This window comes from Drosophila virilis, chromosome 3 (genome assembly GCF_030788295.1).
Source record: "Drosophila virilis strain 15010-1051.87 chromosome 3, Dvir_AGI_RSII-ME, whole genome shotgun sequence".
NCBI classification, from domain to species: Eukaryota; Metazoa; Arthropoda; class Insecta; order Diptera; family Drosophilidae; genus Drosophila; species Drosophila virilis.
The window spans coordinates 18,683,259-18,702,410 of NC_091545.1; the positions used below are offsets into that span (position 1 = coordinate 18,683,259).

The following is a 19,152-nucleotide window of genomic DNA, read 5'->3' on the forward strand; positions in this document are numbered from 1 at the left end:
AATGCGCGCGCAATTCAAACGAGAAACTATCGGCATAAAGAGCATAACATAATATCTATATAGAAATATTTATTTATACGTAAAAGTTAGTTTCAAAAGGTTTGTTTACAAAAAATAGGGAAGTTTTCCATTTTTGTCTGTTCCATGGCATTGAAACCAACCACAACACTTGTCAGTATTTGTCTTTCAGGCTTATAAGTTAGGGATTCATTTGTTTCCGTTTTTGTTTTTGCTTTTCTTTTGTTTATCCTTGGGATTGTGTTCGAGTGAAATTGAATTTTCAAACATAATAGAAAATATGTGTATATATAAGTGTATATTAATGCGAGTACGCTTGCTTTGTAGTTCTCGAAATAATATTGTAAATTGCTTCTCTGTTAATTGTCACAATGCGAATATATATATATATATATATAGATATAAATACTTAACAGCTTTAACGTACAATAAATTTATTGCAAATATACGCATCAATCAACCAACACACACTTAAAGAGAGTCTAATCTATATAATTTTGTTTTCTTTTTCGTATAAGATATCACAACTGGATGCCAAAAATTGCCCAAAGCACGAGAATTGAGGTAAAAAAAAAAAAAACAAATTGAAATTATATCAAAAGCAGCCAGATAAAGCTAAAATAGTAGAAATAGAAACAAAAATCATTGGCGATAAGTTTATTTTGTCGCTAAAAAATATGCTTTTCGATTCTTTGTACCAACAACTTAGGCTAAATATAAGTAATAAAATTATACTAAAATTAAATGAATTTCTTAGCAACAAAAAAATGTTTTCTGGTTTTCATTTTGTTTAGGTGCAATGTATGTTTTTTTTTAATTTTTTTTTTTTTTTTTTTGTATGTGTAAATGCACATTATGCAATATTAGAACAAAGAAATGCACAAAGAAATTGGAATGCATAAACAACAAAAAGATAAGTTTTCAAAGAGGAAGACATTTATGCAATGAAGTATATATTAAAAGAAAAACAAAACTAAATATGGCAATTGACAAAAAATATGTAAGTTGGTATGTATGTATGTGTATGTGTATTGTATGTATTATTAAATATAACGATTATGCAATATTGGAAGAGCTTTGGAAACAAATCGGTGGAAGTAAGTGTTAATAAGCTAACAAACATAATTTTGCATTAACAATTTACATTTTGTTTTTCATTTGTGTTGTCGTTTTAAATTTAACATGAGAAATTAAATGCATTCAATAAATATTTATGTATGTATGTAAAATGGAAGTAAATTTGTTCTTAACAACGCTTTGTTTTTGTTTTGTTTGTTTGTGTGCCAGAGCTTTAAATACATATATGTAAGTATACGTGTAGCTGTATGACAGTTAAATATATATAACTACATGTGTATGCGCGTGTGTGTGTGTGCTTGTGTATATGTAAATGTACATATGCTAGCGTATAAGTGTGCAGCTTTTGTATATAACAGTAGCACTCACACTTGGATCTTGTGTGCGTGCGTGTGTGTGTGTGTATCGCCTAGACGAATCTTAAATATCTAATTTACTTTAGATAGTTCCAATTTGTCTACGCCTAGCATAACTGGTTTATGTATTACATATATATATATATATATATAAATACAAAGTATATATGTGTAGCATAGAATTTAAGCATACTTTTAGCTATATACAACGGTTTATTTCACTACTACTCTTACGTATTCATATAGATATATATACGAATATATATATATATATATAGATATATATTTAGAGATATTTTAGAGCTTAATACAACTTACGAGTCTAGCTTTTAAAAATTCTTAGCAATTTTGGAGTTTTGTTGTTTGTTTTTAAGATTTTAGCAGCTTAAATAGTTATCAGTTTTTTCTTTGTTTGGGTAATTCGGGTTCACAAAATAAACGTAGAAAATTTGTGTGTCGTTTAAATACAAAAGAACAATAAATAGGCTTAAACATTTAGATTTCGCTTCTCGGTTACCCCGTATAAATGTGTATAAAAATAGTTAATTAAAAGATCTAAGCTCTACATATTTTAAATCGTACAAAAAAAAAAAATTAGTTTAAAATTAGCACACGCTTCACGCATCTGTTGCTGTTGGAAGTGTTTCGAAGTACTTGTGTGTGTGAGTGTAGGTGAGGGGAAGTGAGTGTGTGTGTGTGTGTGTTTGTGGGGGGGCAGTAGTAGAACAGTTATGCGCATTCACCGAGTCAGAACAATCGCTCTGGGTATGGCGAATACGCATAGTCTTGAACGCTAATAAATCGGCGGCGCCGGCTTCGGCAGCACGGCAGCTGTTGCTGCCACAGCCACAGCTGATGCGGGGTTTGCGGCGCTGCTGCTGGGTGGAGCTGCCACAACACTGGATGCCGTCGACGATGGGCTGGACGATGAGGCGTTGCTGCAGCTATTGTTGTTGTTGTTGTTGTTGTTGTTGTTAATGTTATTATTGTGTCGCTGGTTGCGCAGCTGCTGCTGCTGATATTGCTGTTGTTGCTGTTGTTGCTGTTGTTGCTGCTGCTGGTGCGGCAGCTGCTGCTGCTGATGGTGTTGTTGATGCTGTTGCTGCTGCTGCAGCTGCAGTCGCTGATTCTGATGCTGCAAGTTGTGCATAAAGTAGGCGTTCACATTCATGTGGCTGTTGCTGCTGTTCGTGGTTGCCGGCAGAGCGCGCACATGTTGCATGTGCGGCAGCACGGGCTGCAACTGTTGTTGTTGCTGCTGCAACTGTTGTTGTTGCTGCTGCTGCTGCTGCTGTTGGTGATGATGCTGCAAGTTCAATTGGCCGGCGGCGCGCATCATGTGCCAGTAGTTGTCATCGCCGATCGGTGCCTGCCGACTGCCGTATTTCAGCTGCCGCGTTATGTCCTGCTTGTAGTCGCGATGATCCCTGTCGATGGCGTAGGCCTTGTCCCGCAGCTTTTCGATGGTTTTCTTGAACTCGACAAATGCCTGCGGCGACTGCTGCTGCAGGGCGCTGGCCAGCGGCACAAGCGGATTGTTTGGCTGCTGTTGTTGTTGCTGATGCTGTGGCAGGGGCAGGGGCAGGTGCTGATGGTAGGCGAGCGGATCGAGCAGCGCGTCCAGCAGATTCATATTGGCCATGATGAGCGTGTGTATGCGCTGCAGATCTAGAGCCGGATCGAGCGCCGTTACCAAATCCATTTGAAAGTAGTCCATTTCCTTGGCGGACACGTTCTTGCAGCCGGGCGCATTCTCATCGGAGCGGCCGCAGCAGCTGTAGAAGCCGCTGATAAACGCTGAGGGATGAAAGTATTGCATCCGGATGGAGTTCATTAGGCAGATCTTGTGTAGTAGGTCGAACCATTCGCGCTCCTCGACGCAGTTCGTCGTTTGTACAATAAGCGGGCGGTCTTTGTGCACGATCTGCGAATGAATTGAATGAATACAAAATGCCGTGTAAATTATTTGCGTTCTTTTCACTTTCAGCCTATAAAATAAACATTTGCCCAACAATTGCGCGCACAGTGAAAACGCCGCAAACGACGATTCACACGGACAAAAATCCCACGCGTGCCTCCAACGTAACCGAATTCTTTGCTTTGACGCGCGACTTTTTTAAAGGTTTCGAAATTTCCCTTTTTGTCGTCGCAAAACAGAAATGAAACAGAATAACAATGGTTGGTGTAGTTGGAAACTAGAGTTACCAGCACAGCTGGAACAGCGTTGCCAACTCATTTTCATAATAATGTTAATTATTTTTAATTGCAATCTTGTCGTTTGCATAGACGCAACGCGTCTAGATGGAAATACAAATCATAAGTGAAAGTTTATGCTACCCTTTTGCTGCAATTACAGCTAATTTTCTTTCCACTAAAAAGTCGACGAGCAGCTACCAAAGTTAAATCGCGCGATCCATTGCGACGCACTTCAGGTATCGATACTCGAATACAATGCCAAAATGTTAAACAACGGTTGCCCATTCAAATATATCTTACCAAAAATTTAAATAAGATTTGGAAAATGTAAGAGCTCAACGCAATAATTAATACCAATATGAATATTTTTTATGCCATAAATAGAATACTCTTATTTCGGAAAAGAGAGAGAATTACCCGTTTGCCGCAAAAAGGTCCAGCGTACGATTAAAAAGTACCTGTTTTGGTACATTGTCATGCATGTAAAAACCGAGCAGACGCACACACACACACACACACACACACACATGCACTCAATTCATTTGTATGTGGAATGGAACGAACTGTGTGGGCTGCCTGCGCCTAATTTATTTATGAAAATGCATTTTTAAACTTGTCAATTTCCGGCATAATGTATTGGCATTTAAGATGTACGCTTGAATGGGTATATTAGCTGCGAGCAAAACATATTATTGACAGGCATACACAGTATTTACGAATTATTTGAATTAACAGATCTGTTAAGTTAGCATGTATGTACCTGTACCTTGTACCTGTATATGTATGAGTGTTTCCCTCCATTTATTTCTATTGGAAACGAGGCGGCGTGTCTGTTCTGCTTAGATCTTAAATGCTTGGTATGCTGTTCCACTTACTAAACAACCACACCAGGCCAGTACCAGACTTAACGATAGATTGTGATCTTTGGTTGTAACTCACCTTGAAGCAGTTTTGCATTTTGAAGCTTTTGTCTTTCATTTGCTCGACGCTTCCGATTTCCTCAAGCGGTATATCACAGATGGGTTGTTTGCCCTTCGACTTGGCATAGCTTAGCGAGTGCGTTGTCAGGCGAAAGTAACGTTGCTTAAATTGGCGTCCAAAGCGTTTGCGGCATGTCGGATATTTGGTCATCATGCTGTGCGCCCAGTTTGGTGGGTGGGGAAGGAGAGACAGAGACAGAGAGAGCAAGGGGAGAGACACACATAGCAAAGAAAGAAAGAGAACGAAAACAAATGAGCAAATGTTATGCATTTAATGCTTTTAATATTGTTTGCAATTCAAAAGTAACAAACAAACAACTAAACAAACTAACTATAAAAGAGTACCAAAAATAAAAGCAAATTTTCTCTTACCCCTCGCTAGACGTTAGTATTGTTTTTGTATGTGCAAATGATTTAGATGTGTGTGTGTGCGTGTGCGTGTGTGCGTGTGTATGTTGTGCATGTATGATGGGAGTTTGTTGGGCGTGATGTGATGATATGGTTTGTTGTTGTTGTTTTATTTGATTTTTTATATTGATTTTTTTTTTTATAAAGCAGCACGCGCGTAAAAGAAGAGAAAGACAAAGAAAGTTTTGGTATTAGAATAAAATAAAGCGTAATCAACCAAATGTAGTGTATACAAAATTTGGGAGCGAGATGGCAAGTATGAAAAACTATCGATAGGCAGTTATCATGTTATCGATATTAATCAACCGTTATCAATCGTTTTCCAAACCAACTGATAGAAGATCTGACACAATTCAAATAGGCAGACAAAACAAAACAGAACTTACCCCTCCTTTAGTAATACTGGTTCCAGTGGCAATCGCGGCAGCGCTTGCAGCTGTTTGCTGGGCGTCTCACAGGCATTCGGCGTGGAGATGACCTCGAGAAAGTGCTTAACTGCATCCACATGCTTCTCCGTGCAGAACTTCTTGTACAACTCGCCGGTGTACTCCTCCTTGCAGGGCTGCTGCGAGGACCGCGAACTGACCAAGTTGCCCAACGATTGTATCGTCTTAGAGATTAGCGTCAGTGTACGATTCGTTTGGGCATCCTGCAAATGGAGAAGGATATTAACGTTAATGGCTTACGTTGTTTGTGATATAACTCTGCTTACCAGTCGCTCCGTGGTCAGGTCGAAGAGCTTGGGACCCAGTATGGCGGGCGCAAAGAATCGGAGGAATATGAAACCAGAGACCACCGAGTAGCGCACCTCGCGATTACGCGGAAAGTGTTTGCCCGCGCACTCGCGTAGATCGTGAAAGATCTGACAGAGGACCTTGGGACAGCGCTCCGCACTCTTGGTGATAGCCTCGAAAACGCGCTCCACATAATCCTTGAGATTGTGCAGATTTGTGTCGACGGCCGAGCGATCCTTCACCTTGCTGGGATCAATTTCGCAGGGCTTCTTCTCGGCAACAATTTGCGAAAGTACCGGACGTAGCGTCTGGTGCAGATAGTGTAGACCCGACAGCCGCATGGCCTCATCCATCATCTTGGAGACGAGGGTGTTGCCACGGAAAATGGTCGTGGGATCCGTCAGATTGGAGATCTCATGATCAGCCAGCGCCTTGATAATCGGCGCAATACGTTCCGTGTGCGTAAAGAGACGCACCAGAGGCTGGGCCACTTCCGTTTTTCCCGACACCAGCTCGCCCAGGATGTAAACAGAGGATAAGGTAATGGGCCGCTGATCCACCGACTCCAGAAGTAAATTCAGCAAATCATCATAGGTGGCAAGCGGGAATACATGGTCTGCCGTGTAGTTAAGATTCAGACGCAACGATCCAATTGTTGAGTCCACGCTAAGTCGCGTACCAGGTGGCGTGGCGCAGGACCGGGGCGTCGCATTCAACGAGCGGCAACTGTGGGCTGTGGTGCGCGGTTGCAGATAATACCAGGCAGCTGGCTGCACTGCCTGCTGTTGTTGCTTGTTCAGCATGGGCAGACGCACCTCGCCCAGGAACACCTTGTCCGCCATGGCGCCGTGTGCATCATGCCAGAGCGTCACGGCAATCTCACAGAGATCAGCGCCGCCCAGAGGATAAATCGCATATGCTTTATTCGCTGACGATTCAAGCGACGCAGCGGATTTGTTGCTGTTCGTGGTGCCCGTGCTGCCCGCCTCGGAATCAATGGAGAGATCGAAGTACATGACCTCATCGAACTCGGGATCGACGGTCTTTTTGCGCTGCTTGGTGCGTTTCGTGATGACCTGCTTGTTGCTGTAGTAGGCCGTGCAGATGACAAACGGATCGCAGGTGCCCTGCTTCTTGGCCAGATCCACACAGGCGGGCACACGAATCGCCACGCGCACATTACGAGCATGCACATTCTTCCAATTGGCCAGCTGATCCGTGGAGGATGCGGCCAGTTGCGCCTGCTGCTGTTGCTGCTGCTGCTGCTGGTGATGCACATGTCCAAACAGACCTGCCGCGCGAGTCTTAAGTGTCATGCCACTGGCGACTGCAAAAGCAGCTGCAGCGGTTCGTTGGATGTTGCTCAATTCGTTGTTCTCCTTGTAGTCATTGAGATGAGCCCGCTGATGATGTGGATGATGCTGTAGCGTGTGCTGGACATGCTCGATGCTCTCTGTTAGCAGCTGTGGCACCTCCTCGAAGGCCACCTGAATGTGCACCATGCCCTGCACCTCAGAGTCGGAGTCGACCGGCCGCAGCGAGAACCAATGATCCTTGTGATTGTATTTGTGCAGCTCCTCGCGCTTGATCGCTATTTTGCCAATTGGCTTGTCCTGCTTCATGTCCCGGTCCCACACATAGACGGACAGATAGCGAAAGCGACGCGGTATTTTGAACTGATATTCCTCGCCAAAAAACGGCGACAGGGTGCGTTCACTGATGGGCGTCCGGCATATCTCCTCCTGATCCAAGGCAATGGTGCAGTACACATCTCGTGTGCCCTGCGTGCTGCAGCTTGTGTTCGCCGCATTCCGACTGCTCAGGTTTTTTGCTTCACCTAAAATTAAGTAGTAGTCATTAACAAGAGGAACGCAAGTGAGAATGTAATTAAATGTATGCAATGCACGGCCACAAATAACTTGAACCAGCGAGTTGGTTCAAACCGCGAACCGCTGAATCAACTTCTGATCTAATTCCTATGCAGTTATCGACATAAAAACGTTTTAAGAAATCGTATATCGATAAATTGTCATTCGATAACACGGCCTTGGTAAACGTGATACCTGCAAAACGTGCTAAATCTGATACGCTCTTAGATGTACTTGCTTAATTATGCATACACTCAACGAACTCGATGTGCTTAAATTTATTTATTCAGCAAATCATATTTCAGCGTTTCGTCGGCTTACTTTGATGCCGCCAAAGGGCAGACCGACACCAACGTGACTTCCTGTGCGCCGATAAATTGCATTATCGATGCGCAGCCCCACCTGGTGGCAACAGCAGCAGCCGCAGCCGCAACAGCAACAATGGCCGGCGCCTGACTAGACGGCGTGTCCCTGTTTCGAGTGTTAAAAATTAATAATAACAGTACGCGGCTGTTGTTGCCTTGATAAAGCAAGTTAATCAGGCAATGACCAGCGGGCAGGCAGTGGCAACGTTTGCTCAATGAACAACAACTAAGAACTATGCACTCGACCGCACAATACTCTGTTCTTACAGTGTACAAATTAGTCGAGTTGTCTAGACTTGACGTTGCTAGTTGTAAACTAACCTCAAGGAACAGACTTGCAAGCTATTCATTTACTTGAATACATATAATTTATTTATTTGTGGGTCGATTTTAGAGGCCAGGCCAGGCATTAAACCAATATACTCTTCTTGTTTACTTTGCGAACAGAGCATTCAAAATTAGCAGCAGGCAGACGCAGTCGAGCGGAAATATAATGCGTATTCATTTTTGCATGTGTGTGCGTGCCGGGCGTCATGTAGGCATGCAAAGGCAAATGCGCAAAAATATTGTGTTATGCGCGCCTCTTCTGGCTTTTTAATAGCGAGCCGAGAAGGTGGCTTTTCGGCCTTCCTATTGACACAGCTGCTTGGCTTGGGCTAGGTAAACTACTGTAATGTGTGCGTGTGTCTTTGGTAAGCCAATCAATTGGGTTACACATGTACATACACACATGCATACATACATATATTTGCCTGCTGTTCGTGCTTGTGTATTTGTGAATAAATAACGCTGCTTTTACGCTCGGCTCGCTTTGCTGCTGTCGCCTGCCCTGCTCTCACTTTGTTGTCGTAAGAAAAATAATATTAAAACCCCCCCCGCCACAACAAATACGATTGATAACAAAAGACGACGAAGCCGACAATGTTGTTGTTGTTTGTTTTCGTCATCGCATTCCGTGTTTCTTTTTATGAATGGAAGCGGCTACGTAAAAGCTACAAGAAAAACAAGAGGCACATTTTATATGCAAAAACAGAAACGAAAGCAGCAACAACAAAATGAAACGAAATAAAATACAAATCAAATGACAAAAATCAAGAGTGCTTTGCTCTCTTTGCTCCCCGCGCTTACCCCTGCTCCTTTATACTATTCATGTCGCTCGCTCGCTCGCTTGCTATCCCTCTCCCTCTCTCACTCACTATCGCACACACAATCTCTCTCTCTCTCTGTCTCTCTGCCTGGCTTGCTCTCCTGACCGCGACAGACAGTCAATTTCATTCATTCATGATTCATGAATTGGCATCGCGCGCTGCCGCTGTGTCTTTTTCACATTTTTTTTTTTCGCAACTGTTTTTGTTGGCTGAGGGAATTCCACAGTTCCCGTTGCCGCCGCCAGTCAAATAAATTGCCGAATTTCATAAGCGCGTTTATTCTGTGACGCTTTATTTATACTAAATTCATTTGGGCGAGTGACATTTTTGTGTTTTCCTTTTGCTTTCATTTATATTTCTATTGCGTGGCGTTAGCCATTTGGGTTTTATTCCTAATTATTTGGGGCACAGCAGGGTCCATTTGTTGCACATGACATCGCGTTAGCCAGATAACGAATTTCTAAAGAATCTTCGATTGAAGCTCCTTTAAAACGGTTTACGGTTCATATCATTTTACAAACATATGAGTTGAGGGTTTGCGAAATAGTTATAAAGTCCAGCCGGAAGTTAAATCTTTGAATTCCGGCAGATTTCCTGGTATTTTTCTAAATAATGTTATCTATCTTTATTGCTTGAATTTCCGATATAGATGTGTCTGTCTTTCTTTTTAAATGCTTATCTCGCACGAGAGATTTCGCACAGATCTGACGGATCGAATCACTATATAATATACACATCTCCTAACATAGGTAGGACATAGTTTTCGAATAAGAGTCATATCGTAGAATTCAGTTCTTTCATCTGTTTGATATGCATATAATAATATATATATAGATATAATTTGAGTTCGTCTTCTGCCCCTTAAGCAAATGCAGCTTCTGAATTGGCCAATAAATTGAAAAATTAATGAGATAATTGAAAGTGAAATTGCGTATTGATAACAAGACTCAAAAAGTGCTCAGGCTAATGATGTCTAGTATTTGAATTTCAATCAGCTTATGCGATTAGGGCGTTATCTCTTTTAGCTTTTCCTCAACTTGTTCCGCTGATGGGGATCTAATAATAGCTGCCCTTATGCGTGTACCATGTGGCAACTTCTAAGGCCAGCCACACAACAAATCTGAGCACAGTGAGCCCCCCCTAAAACCGAAAAAATAAAGCAAAAACAAAAACAACTTTGACATTTGCCCATGGAGTGTGCCCGTCAATGTCATTCGGGCAGGCACAGAAAATTACGACACGATTCGTGCCGCAAGAGAATAAAGTGTGTCTATAGATAGATGTGGATGGATTTGGATGGATGTACCATAAAAAAAGGCCCGCCCGCCTTTTAGGCCTCGTGTTTCGACAGACTCATTAAACGCTTTCAATTTCCAGGTTCCCGAAATGGCAAAGGAAAATTAAATTTAAAGACTCTGTAAGTAGATTTCATTTTTATGCCGCCAGCCAACAACATCTCTTCTGCGCTTTTCCTGCTTGCCCGCGCATTTTCCATTTTCTGTTTTTCTTTTTTGCACAATATGCAAATTGATTCAGTGCAGCATGAAACGCCCGCGAATTAATGAGGCGATTACTTCAAGAGCACAGAAGAAACAAAAAAAAAAAGAGAAATACTCGGGGCAGAAGAAAAATAAGTCAATGTGAGGGGGGGAATCTGTGCGGAGGTGGCGCAGTCTACAAAATTCTAAAAAACCAAGAAAAACAGGAAGGAACAGCTATCTCTGGCATGCCGAAGATTAAATACCCTTCTCTTATGAAAGATATTTAAAAAATAATAGAAGGACAAAGAGAATAAAGTAGTCAGATATTGACAGGATTCAGATACATATTGAAGCATTCAAATGCTAAGCTCGCATACTTAAGACAAAAACAAACTTTTTTCAAATAAAAACCGACTGAATAATTGTGTTTATAAAATTAGCTTATCCCAACAAATATGGTGCTAGTAGTCCAATATGGAAAGATTATGAGAAAGGGATTATCTTTCACCTTTGCACTAATTGATGCTAAGTAAAAGGTAAAATAATATAAGAGTTTAGATTGAAAAGCTATAATACCCTTTGCAAGGGAAAAAGGCAGCGAAACTTTTATGCAAAAGAAACGGAAATAGAGATAAATTCTCTCGCGCTTTATATATGTATGTATGTATATAGATATATATATTTTGTTCGCGCTGCCGCGTCAGCGGATGAGAGATTTACAGACAGACCAACAACGTCGACGTGGTGATGGTGATGATGATGATGATGATGATGATGATGTCTGGGTCTCTGGCCGTTTGTCTAAACGTCAGCTTCCTGTCGAGCAAAGATTACTTGCACTTTATGCAGATTTGAGCCAAAGGTGTACGCCCTAAGAGCAGCACATGTACAGATAGATGAAGGTATGAAGATATCTATATATATATGTGTGTGTGTGTGTGTGTTGCCAGGCCAGCTTCTTGTTAATTCTTTGCAACTCATTTACAATATCATTGCACACTTCAGCTGCATTCATTTGGCTGGCGAACAACTTCCTTTTTCCGTTAACCACTTCCTTTTGGTCAAATTGTAGAGCACATAAAAAGGGTTGCCTCTCCAATATAATTGGGCCCAAAGGAAGTAACTGGTTAGTTAGCGAGCAATGCACAGTTTACCGAATGCAATGCCATTTCCATTTGATGCACTCGCAAGTATTAAAGAAATGCGCCACATTTTAATCATTTACAACAAAACCAGCTCGCCCGACTCCACGTCGCAGTCCGTCCACACTCTCCTCCATCTGTTGCGCCTCTGCCTCTTGCCTGTTGCCGCTGTACGTGCCGATCGATTTCCGGTCTGATTACGTTTCTCATCCACATGCTCATCTTCTTGCCTGCCTGTGTGTCTGTTGTTTGGCTTCTGCTCGCGTGTTTATAGCTTTTCATTAGCGTCATCGAATCGATCGTTTGTTCGTTGATGGCCGCTTTGGCGCTGCTACGTTTGCAATCGGGCCCTGACAAGGGATCTTACTGCCAGCTATCTGGCAAACATCTTTATCCATTCTAGGCTGACGTTAAGGGTTTGTAGAAGAGAGCGGCAAATGGTTCGCAGAAATCAACCCTAACTAAAAAGGATCTCAACCTTTTTTAACTGACAATAAAACAAGCTGGCAAGACGTAATTTTAAGGGTCTTAACACCCTTATACTGCAGCTTAGCTTGGGCGAAACAAGATTATAGAGATATATTTTGACTAAAATAACAAAAGGATGAAACCGCGAAATGAATCAGTTACCATAGAAAATAAGCATCCTTTATAGGTAATGTCTACTTCGAAGCGTTAAGCATTCATTGTGAAAGTAAAATACTTGGCAAGATCACAAGAACTCTTTAACATAATTAACATATTTTCAAATTGTTCTAATATATACTGCCTTTTCGACTCAAGTCAAGCACTCTTGATAGCATAGTTATGGTATATATTTCATTATTATTTTAGAAAATCATCTGCGTATACTTTGGCTCTTTTAGAGGTGTGTGTGTGAGTTGGGGCTGATAGAATTTCTTATCTTTTCTTATTCCGTATATATCAGTCTTGTTTTGGTTATCAATTTCATGTCTGGCCTGGGCTATTGTCAGCGCCTCAATAATCAATATACGGCAATGAGTAACCGCTTTTCTGCCTTGTCACTGCCGGTTGCCTGCCAATTGTATCTTGTGGTTGCTGCGGTTGGTTTTATATTCGAGTACTTCAGCTGTGCTTTATTTATACAGCAGCAGCTACAGCTTTCTGTTTTTTTTTTTTGTTTGTGATGTGCGTGCTGTTTTTCTTCGAGTTTTCAGTGCAACTTCAACTAATTATAAATGTATTATTATGACAGGTCTCATGTGGCATGCCAAGTAGTGCGATGCTCATTTTTGGCGCCATTAACCTTCAATTAACCATGGCTGGCAATCCGTCAAGTCACTGACTTTGTCACCACGACGACGACACACGACTCGCATCTAAAGCAGCGCGACGAGGTCTCTGGATGTGACCAAAAATAGACGCCAGTTAACTTTGGCAAACCTCTAAATTAACAATAACAACGACAAAAATGCTGCGTTGTCGCCAAGTTTGTATATTAAATATAATTACAAATAAACTTCTGTGTAAAAACGCCCACAACACAATTCGACAAGCGCTCAAACCAACAACAATTGCCGTGTGTGGGCTTACGGCCTCTAAATCTAATAAAACTGAGAGTTACAATAAGCAGCACACACAATTTCAAATAGAAATATTCACAAGCATTACGCGTTTAACTTACTACTAAGTTTATTCATTACATGGAACTTCTTTAGTCGAAATAAAAAACTTATCACACATCCATTAGAAGCAATCAAAATTATTGTGTGTCCCCAACTGGAGATTTGATAAGCCCCCTCTGACATTTCCGACACGGTTTACCTTTCGGGTCTTCATTCCACACACAAGAAACGACACTCAACTCAGGCAAGCATAAATAATTGCATAACAATTATTTATGTTAAGTTCTCAAAACGTAATAAAGGAACAACTTGAGAGTTTTTATTACAAATTACACGAGTTAACTTCTGTGTTTTTAATGTCGAAGCCATTAAAAAAAAAAAAGAGTAAACCCCCCCAAAGAAGTGCCAGCACAGCGTGAAGTTCAAAGCCTGGTGGCATAGGGTGCAGCGGGGAACTGAAAAGACAATCAACCCACGGCTGACCCCAAGCAAAGTCAACACACATCAAAGTGACGCGAGGCGAGGTCAAGCGTTAAGTCATAAAAGACAGTGTCCGGAAGAGGGGGCAAACTCTCTGTGTGCATGATTATTATTGCTGGGCAAGAAAGTATAAGAGAAATGTTAATCATCCGCTGCAAGCGCATCTCGAAGATGATCAGATGCGTCCTCAACTCGATGACGATGTCAACTAATGCAGTTAATCAACGCAGCAGCCAACTGCCGCAGCAGTGGCAGCAGCAACAAGTCAAACAACATTGCCACAAAAGTCCATTTGTGAGGCCGCTTCAAGGCGACCTGAATAAAAAGTATTTTAGTAACGCGCTAATTACATGCAATTGTTGTTCTTTGGAAGTACAAGTACTACAACAACTACAACAACAACAACAACCTCAAATGAGCAATTCCAAAAGCTTAGCTAACGTTTGCCTTCCTTTTAAAATAAAGTTAACCTAAAGCAAATGCCCAATCTAAATGCCTTACGTACTAAAGAATTGCAATTAATTATTGCTGATTCTGGTTGATATTTAAACCATTTTAAGCTAGCGCGTATTACCCGGCTATGCACGGACAAAGCAAATGAATTTTCAAGAAGAACTTTGAACATGAGATCGAATCCGTTCGGATAAGAAAAAACAAAGTTTCATACAAACGTTTTCCACCAATTCTCCACAGTTGCAGGTGGATTTCTCTAAATGAACAGGACACACAGTTTCACAGAAAGAGACAATTCAAATCAAGGCTAAACTTGCCTTAAGAGCCAGTTAAATACAGTAGAAAAACCTCCAGATAACTTTTAGATTGTAATTTCAAAGCGACTTAGCACAAAGAAGAGCTCTTCAAAGGAAACGATGTCATTTTAATTGTTCTTTAGCCAAGTAACAAGCAAACGTGGCTTATAAAGAAAAATATGTATTAGAAAAATTATTTAAAAAAATAACATAAAGCAACCGACAAAGACAAAAGGAACACGACAAACGACAAGGCAGACTAATTGTCAACAAAGCAGCGAAGATCAACACAGATCAGAGAGAAAAAAAAAAGAGACTAGAATAGTCCCAGGCATTCGGACAGTCCTCAGTGGTTGGCAACCAGTTTGGGATTTGTTGGCCAGGCCCCAACAGCCAAAGCAAAAGCAACAACACAACCGGCTTTTAATTAATTGCCTTTTTAGGCAAAACTATTTCTTGTTGTACACAAACACACACACACACACACACACACACACACACACACACACACTCATACACACGCAGAGCATTGTGTGCTCATTTATGCCTGTTACAAGCACATAGAACAACTGTCAGCTACTTGTTAGAGTTTTCAAGTTCAGCGGAATCGAGTGCGTGTGTGGCCCATGTCAACCCACTCGCAACCCTTTCCACCAATACCAGAAACAGAGTTGTCAGCCGGGCGTCGCGTCATGTAAATTGTCATCAATATTTCAGCATAAATTGCATAGCTTGTCTTGCGTCTGGGTCGGCGCTAGCATCCATTCGATGAGTCAGTTGTGAGTCACAGGGGGAATGGAGTACGCCCTCTACTGGCGACAAGTTGCAACTATTTCTCAATGCGGGTAACTATTCATAGGCGTGGCCCCAATGCTTTCAGGGGCACCGGCGGAGCGGGGCGGGGCGGGGTTTCGCTCGCATGGAAAACGAAATTTAGGTTATGCGCTAAACATTTTAATTAAGTGGAAAAGTATTACGCCAATTTCGGTCAGTGCTGCTCGTGTGTAGAAATCGCAACAGCCAACAAAATGGAAAGCTCCAACAACAAAAGCGAAACTTTGTGTAATTGAAACTGAGCACGAAGTGGAAGTATTATTATTAAGCATGCAAAGCATAATGAAGTGGAAATATGAAACTTGAGAAAAATATGCACAGACAGACCCAGACAAACGGGCACACTGCAAAAACCGTAGAATCGAATGGATAGGAGGAATGAAAGGAACGTCAAGCTTTGCGCATGCAATAGGTAAATATGCTAAGGTTTTCAGTGGAACTTATTTCTCATGACATGACTGTGCATTTCCCTATGATGTAGAATTCTAGTTATATGTGAATGAATTTTTAACTGCTTATAATTTTCTATTTTGCTATTCATTTAACTGAAAATAAATACCCTGTAATAAAATTGAATAAATTTAAATTTGGAATGTGGGCAGCACAATGGGCAAGTTTGATCAAGATATATATGCTAAGACAACAAAATAAATATTTGATGATGTTGGTTTCTTATCATATCCGGAAAGGTTATGCAATTGTTGCTCTACTATTTAAGTTATATTTCTTTCATACAACAACGGTAAAAAGAGCTCATCAAAAATGTCAACCAGCACCTTTTAAATATGCAAAAAGCATCAAAGAAACGGCACAAAAGCTGCTGAGGAAGCGTTATAACAAATGCGTGGTAAAAGACAGCTGAGTTTGTGCCGCTTAAGAAAGGAAGCGGCTGGCAGGACAGAAAGCAAGATGTTCCAGCCGACAAAGACGCGAGCGCATGCGAAAACAATTGAAGCGTGCAAAAAAAAAAAAAAAAGCAGCAACAACAACAACAGCAACGACTTGCGAAAGGGGAGCAAAGCAAACGCAAAAAGCAAAAGTTTTAACGCAAAGAACCCAAACCGAAACCGCACACACACACACACACAAAAACACACGAAAGAAAGGAAATTCATGTGATGGGAAACGGAAATCAAAAGCTGCTACAATGTTTGCTGCTGCTGCTGCTGTTGTTGTTGCTGCTGCAGCAGCTTTGCATATAATTTATGAGCCGAAGGGCAAAGGGGAAACGGAGACAGAGACAGAGAAGCGTAGCAAAAGCTGCTTATGAACGACGACGCAAAGATTGAATTTGTTTGGGCGGAAAATGAAAACGCGAAGCAGGCCCTGGGTAGAGCCCCATCAGTGTTGGGGCATAAGTAATATGGAAAAGAGGTAAAAAAATAAAAAACACCAAATGTGTATCAAGATATGTTTATTTGCAGAGTGTTGGGGCCCGTGCAGGTGTGAAATGCGATCGGACGACGACGGCAGGCAAATGAGGCCATCACACACACACACACACACACTCACACATTAATAGAAGTAACCCTTTTCGTTCGAAGTTGCTTGTGACACACGTTTTGGCTGTGGTTGTTTTTTTTTTTTTGCTTTCATAATTCTCTTCTCACACGACGAAGAAACCAAAAGCGACAAAAAAGGCGATACAGGAAATGTAAAACCAGTCAAGTACACAAAATAACCGCAACAAAAGCTCGAGAATGAGAATCTGTCGCCTCTCTAGTCGCAGATGCCTTGTTGGTTACAGTTATGAGCAGACAGGGACCAAACTAATGAGAGGGAGCTAGAGAGAGAGAGAGAAAACGAACTTCAGGCATAGGTGCGAGGGGCGTCCATTCATGAGCATGCGGCGACGTTGACCTTTTTTTGATATTGGCGCACACATTAATCGATGTGAAGAAACTTTGTTGTTATCGACAGTAGGACGTGCAATAAAAACGGAAAAATCGAGGTTATCAGCATCGTACATCGCAATTCAGCTGCTCTTGATAATCATTCATAAAACATCTAATTTGCGTTTGTGTTGGTGCGATGGCATATGTATGTGCGTGTGTGTGTGTTTGGTAGGCGGCAGCGACAGAGAAAAGTACACCGAATTCGAATTCCATTCATGAAAAAACCCACACATCGCTCAATGTGCACATGTATGTGTATGTATGCGTGTGAGTCTGTGTAAGTGTGTTGGCACATGCGCTGAAGCTGAAGCGTCGTCACTCACACACAAACACAAGCGAAATTCATTCACAAAAAGGGGCAACTGCATGCGGCAGCGGGGGCGATGCCGTAACATTCAGCCAGGCAACGCAACGGCAACGGTGTCGGCTGGTCGACAAAACAGCCAGCGGAACTAGCTTCGTGTTGGCTTTGCCAGCAGCAACAACAACAATGTTAAATGTTGGTTTGTTGCTTGCTGCATCGAAAAAAAAACACACGCGCGACTGTCGCAAGAGCGAGATGGCACGATGCGGCTATAGCAAGCGCGAAAACAGCACCGCACGCTGTTGCCTCACACACTCACACACAATAATGCATTTTCAGCCAAAAAGTAGCATTTATTACTGTATTTTGTTAATGTTTAACATCATTTAATTGCATTTTGCTAATTACTATAATCACTTATTCATTATTATTTTGTGCGCTGCACGCTTTTCTTTCAAAAACGTTTTGATTTCATTTTCTGTTTCACGTTTGCTTGGGCGCCTCTTGGCGACGCGCTCGCATTCCAATACACTTTTCACATAGAAAAACTAACGTACGCGTATAAATTATTGTTAGTTGGTGCGAAGACGGGTTTCATTTAGCAGTTGGTTTTGTGTTTTCATTGATTTGCGCAGGGTTACATACCAATTTTCACTTTTAATTGCTCTTCAATTCTGACTTCGCGTGTTTCAGCCATGTTGGATCCATAACTACTGCTGCTGTTGTTGTTCGCGTTGGTGTTTCTGTTGTTGCTTGCCTCGACAACAGCAACGATGTCAATAGCGTCGTCCTGCTCTTCACACATATATCGCTTCTTTTTTAACAGCATTATGTTGGTGTTGGTTCACAGTGTTGCATTTAGATAAGAATTGTAAATGAAAATAACACGATTTCGTTCTACCGCAACCGACGGAATACAACGTATGCGTTTTGTATGAGATTTTTTTGCTGATTTTTGTATATAAATGCTTTTAACATCACTTTATGGTTGCTTTAAGCACTTTTTGTGTATTAAATACTTGCATACAGACACATCACTTGTAAGTTTCTATTCAATATTGTATTAAGCCGACAACTACTACGAGTAGATGTTCAAAATGCAATGAGCTAAATAATATTCCGATTACGAGTTGTGGAAGAGAGTTGTAAAATGCAACAAAATTACTTCCGCGCGCAGCGACGCACAACCGTCCGCAACGAGAAATGAAACGATAATGAGCGACGACGAATGGCAGGTACACGAAAGAAGAAGAATACAACGATTCAACAAGAGAGGAGAGAGAGAGAATGCTCGCAGCGCAGTATGCTGTTAATACAATTGACTAAAGAGTATTGCCTTGCCATGTTTCGAACTATTATAATTTAAGGCTTATAGATGGATCAGTAATAATCTGTGCCTTTATAAAGAGTGATTATTTGTACTTTTCTTTGATTTTCTAGCTATGATTTTCGACCACAAGCGCGAGAGCAACATGAGCAAAATAATCGAACATGTTTACTAACACTGGATGCACAGTATTTATCGAACAGC

At 41.4% G+C, this 19,152-nt stretch overlaps 1 protein-coding gene across 2 annotated transcripts; it reads right to left on the reverse strand.

Annotated features, from left to right (window-relative positions):
• Positions 1-56: 56 nt before the first annotated feature.
• Positions 57-18,834, reverse strand: RasGAP1 (Ras GTPase activating protein 1). Of its 2 annotated transcripts, XM_032435078.2 has the most exons (5): positions 18,267-18,834; positions 5,748-7,606; positions 5,422-5,684; positions 4,587-4,782; positions 57-3,375 (listed from the first exon to the last, which is right to left on the reverse strand). In XM_032435078.2, the coding sequence occupies exons 1-5, from the start codon at positions 18,448-18,450 to the stop codon at positions 2,245-2,247; spliced, it is 3,633 nt and encodes a 1,210-aa protein (XP_032290969.1). In that variant the 5' UTR covers positions 18,451-18,834; the 3' UTR covers positions 57-2,244. The 2 variants fall into 2 exon arrangements, with proteins under 2 accessions (XP_032290969.1, XP_032290970.1); XM_032435079.2 differs by lacking the exon at positions 4,587-4,782 and having other exon boundaries at positions 3,137-3,375.
• Between the last annotated feature and the right edge of the window lie 318 nt (positions 18,835-19,152).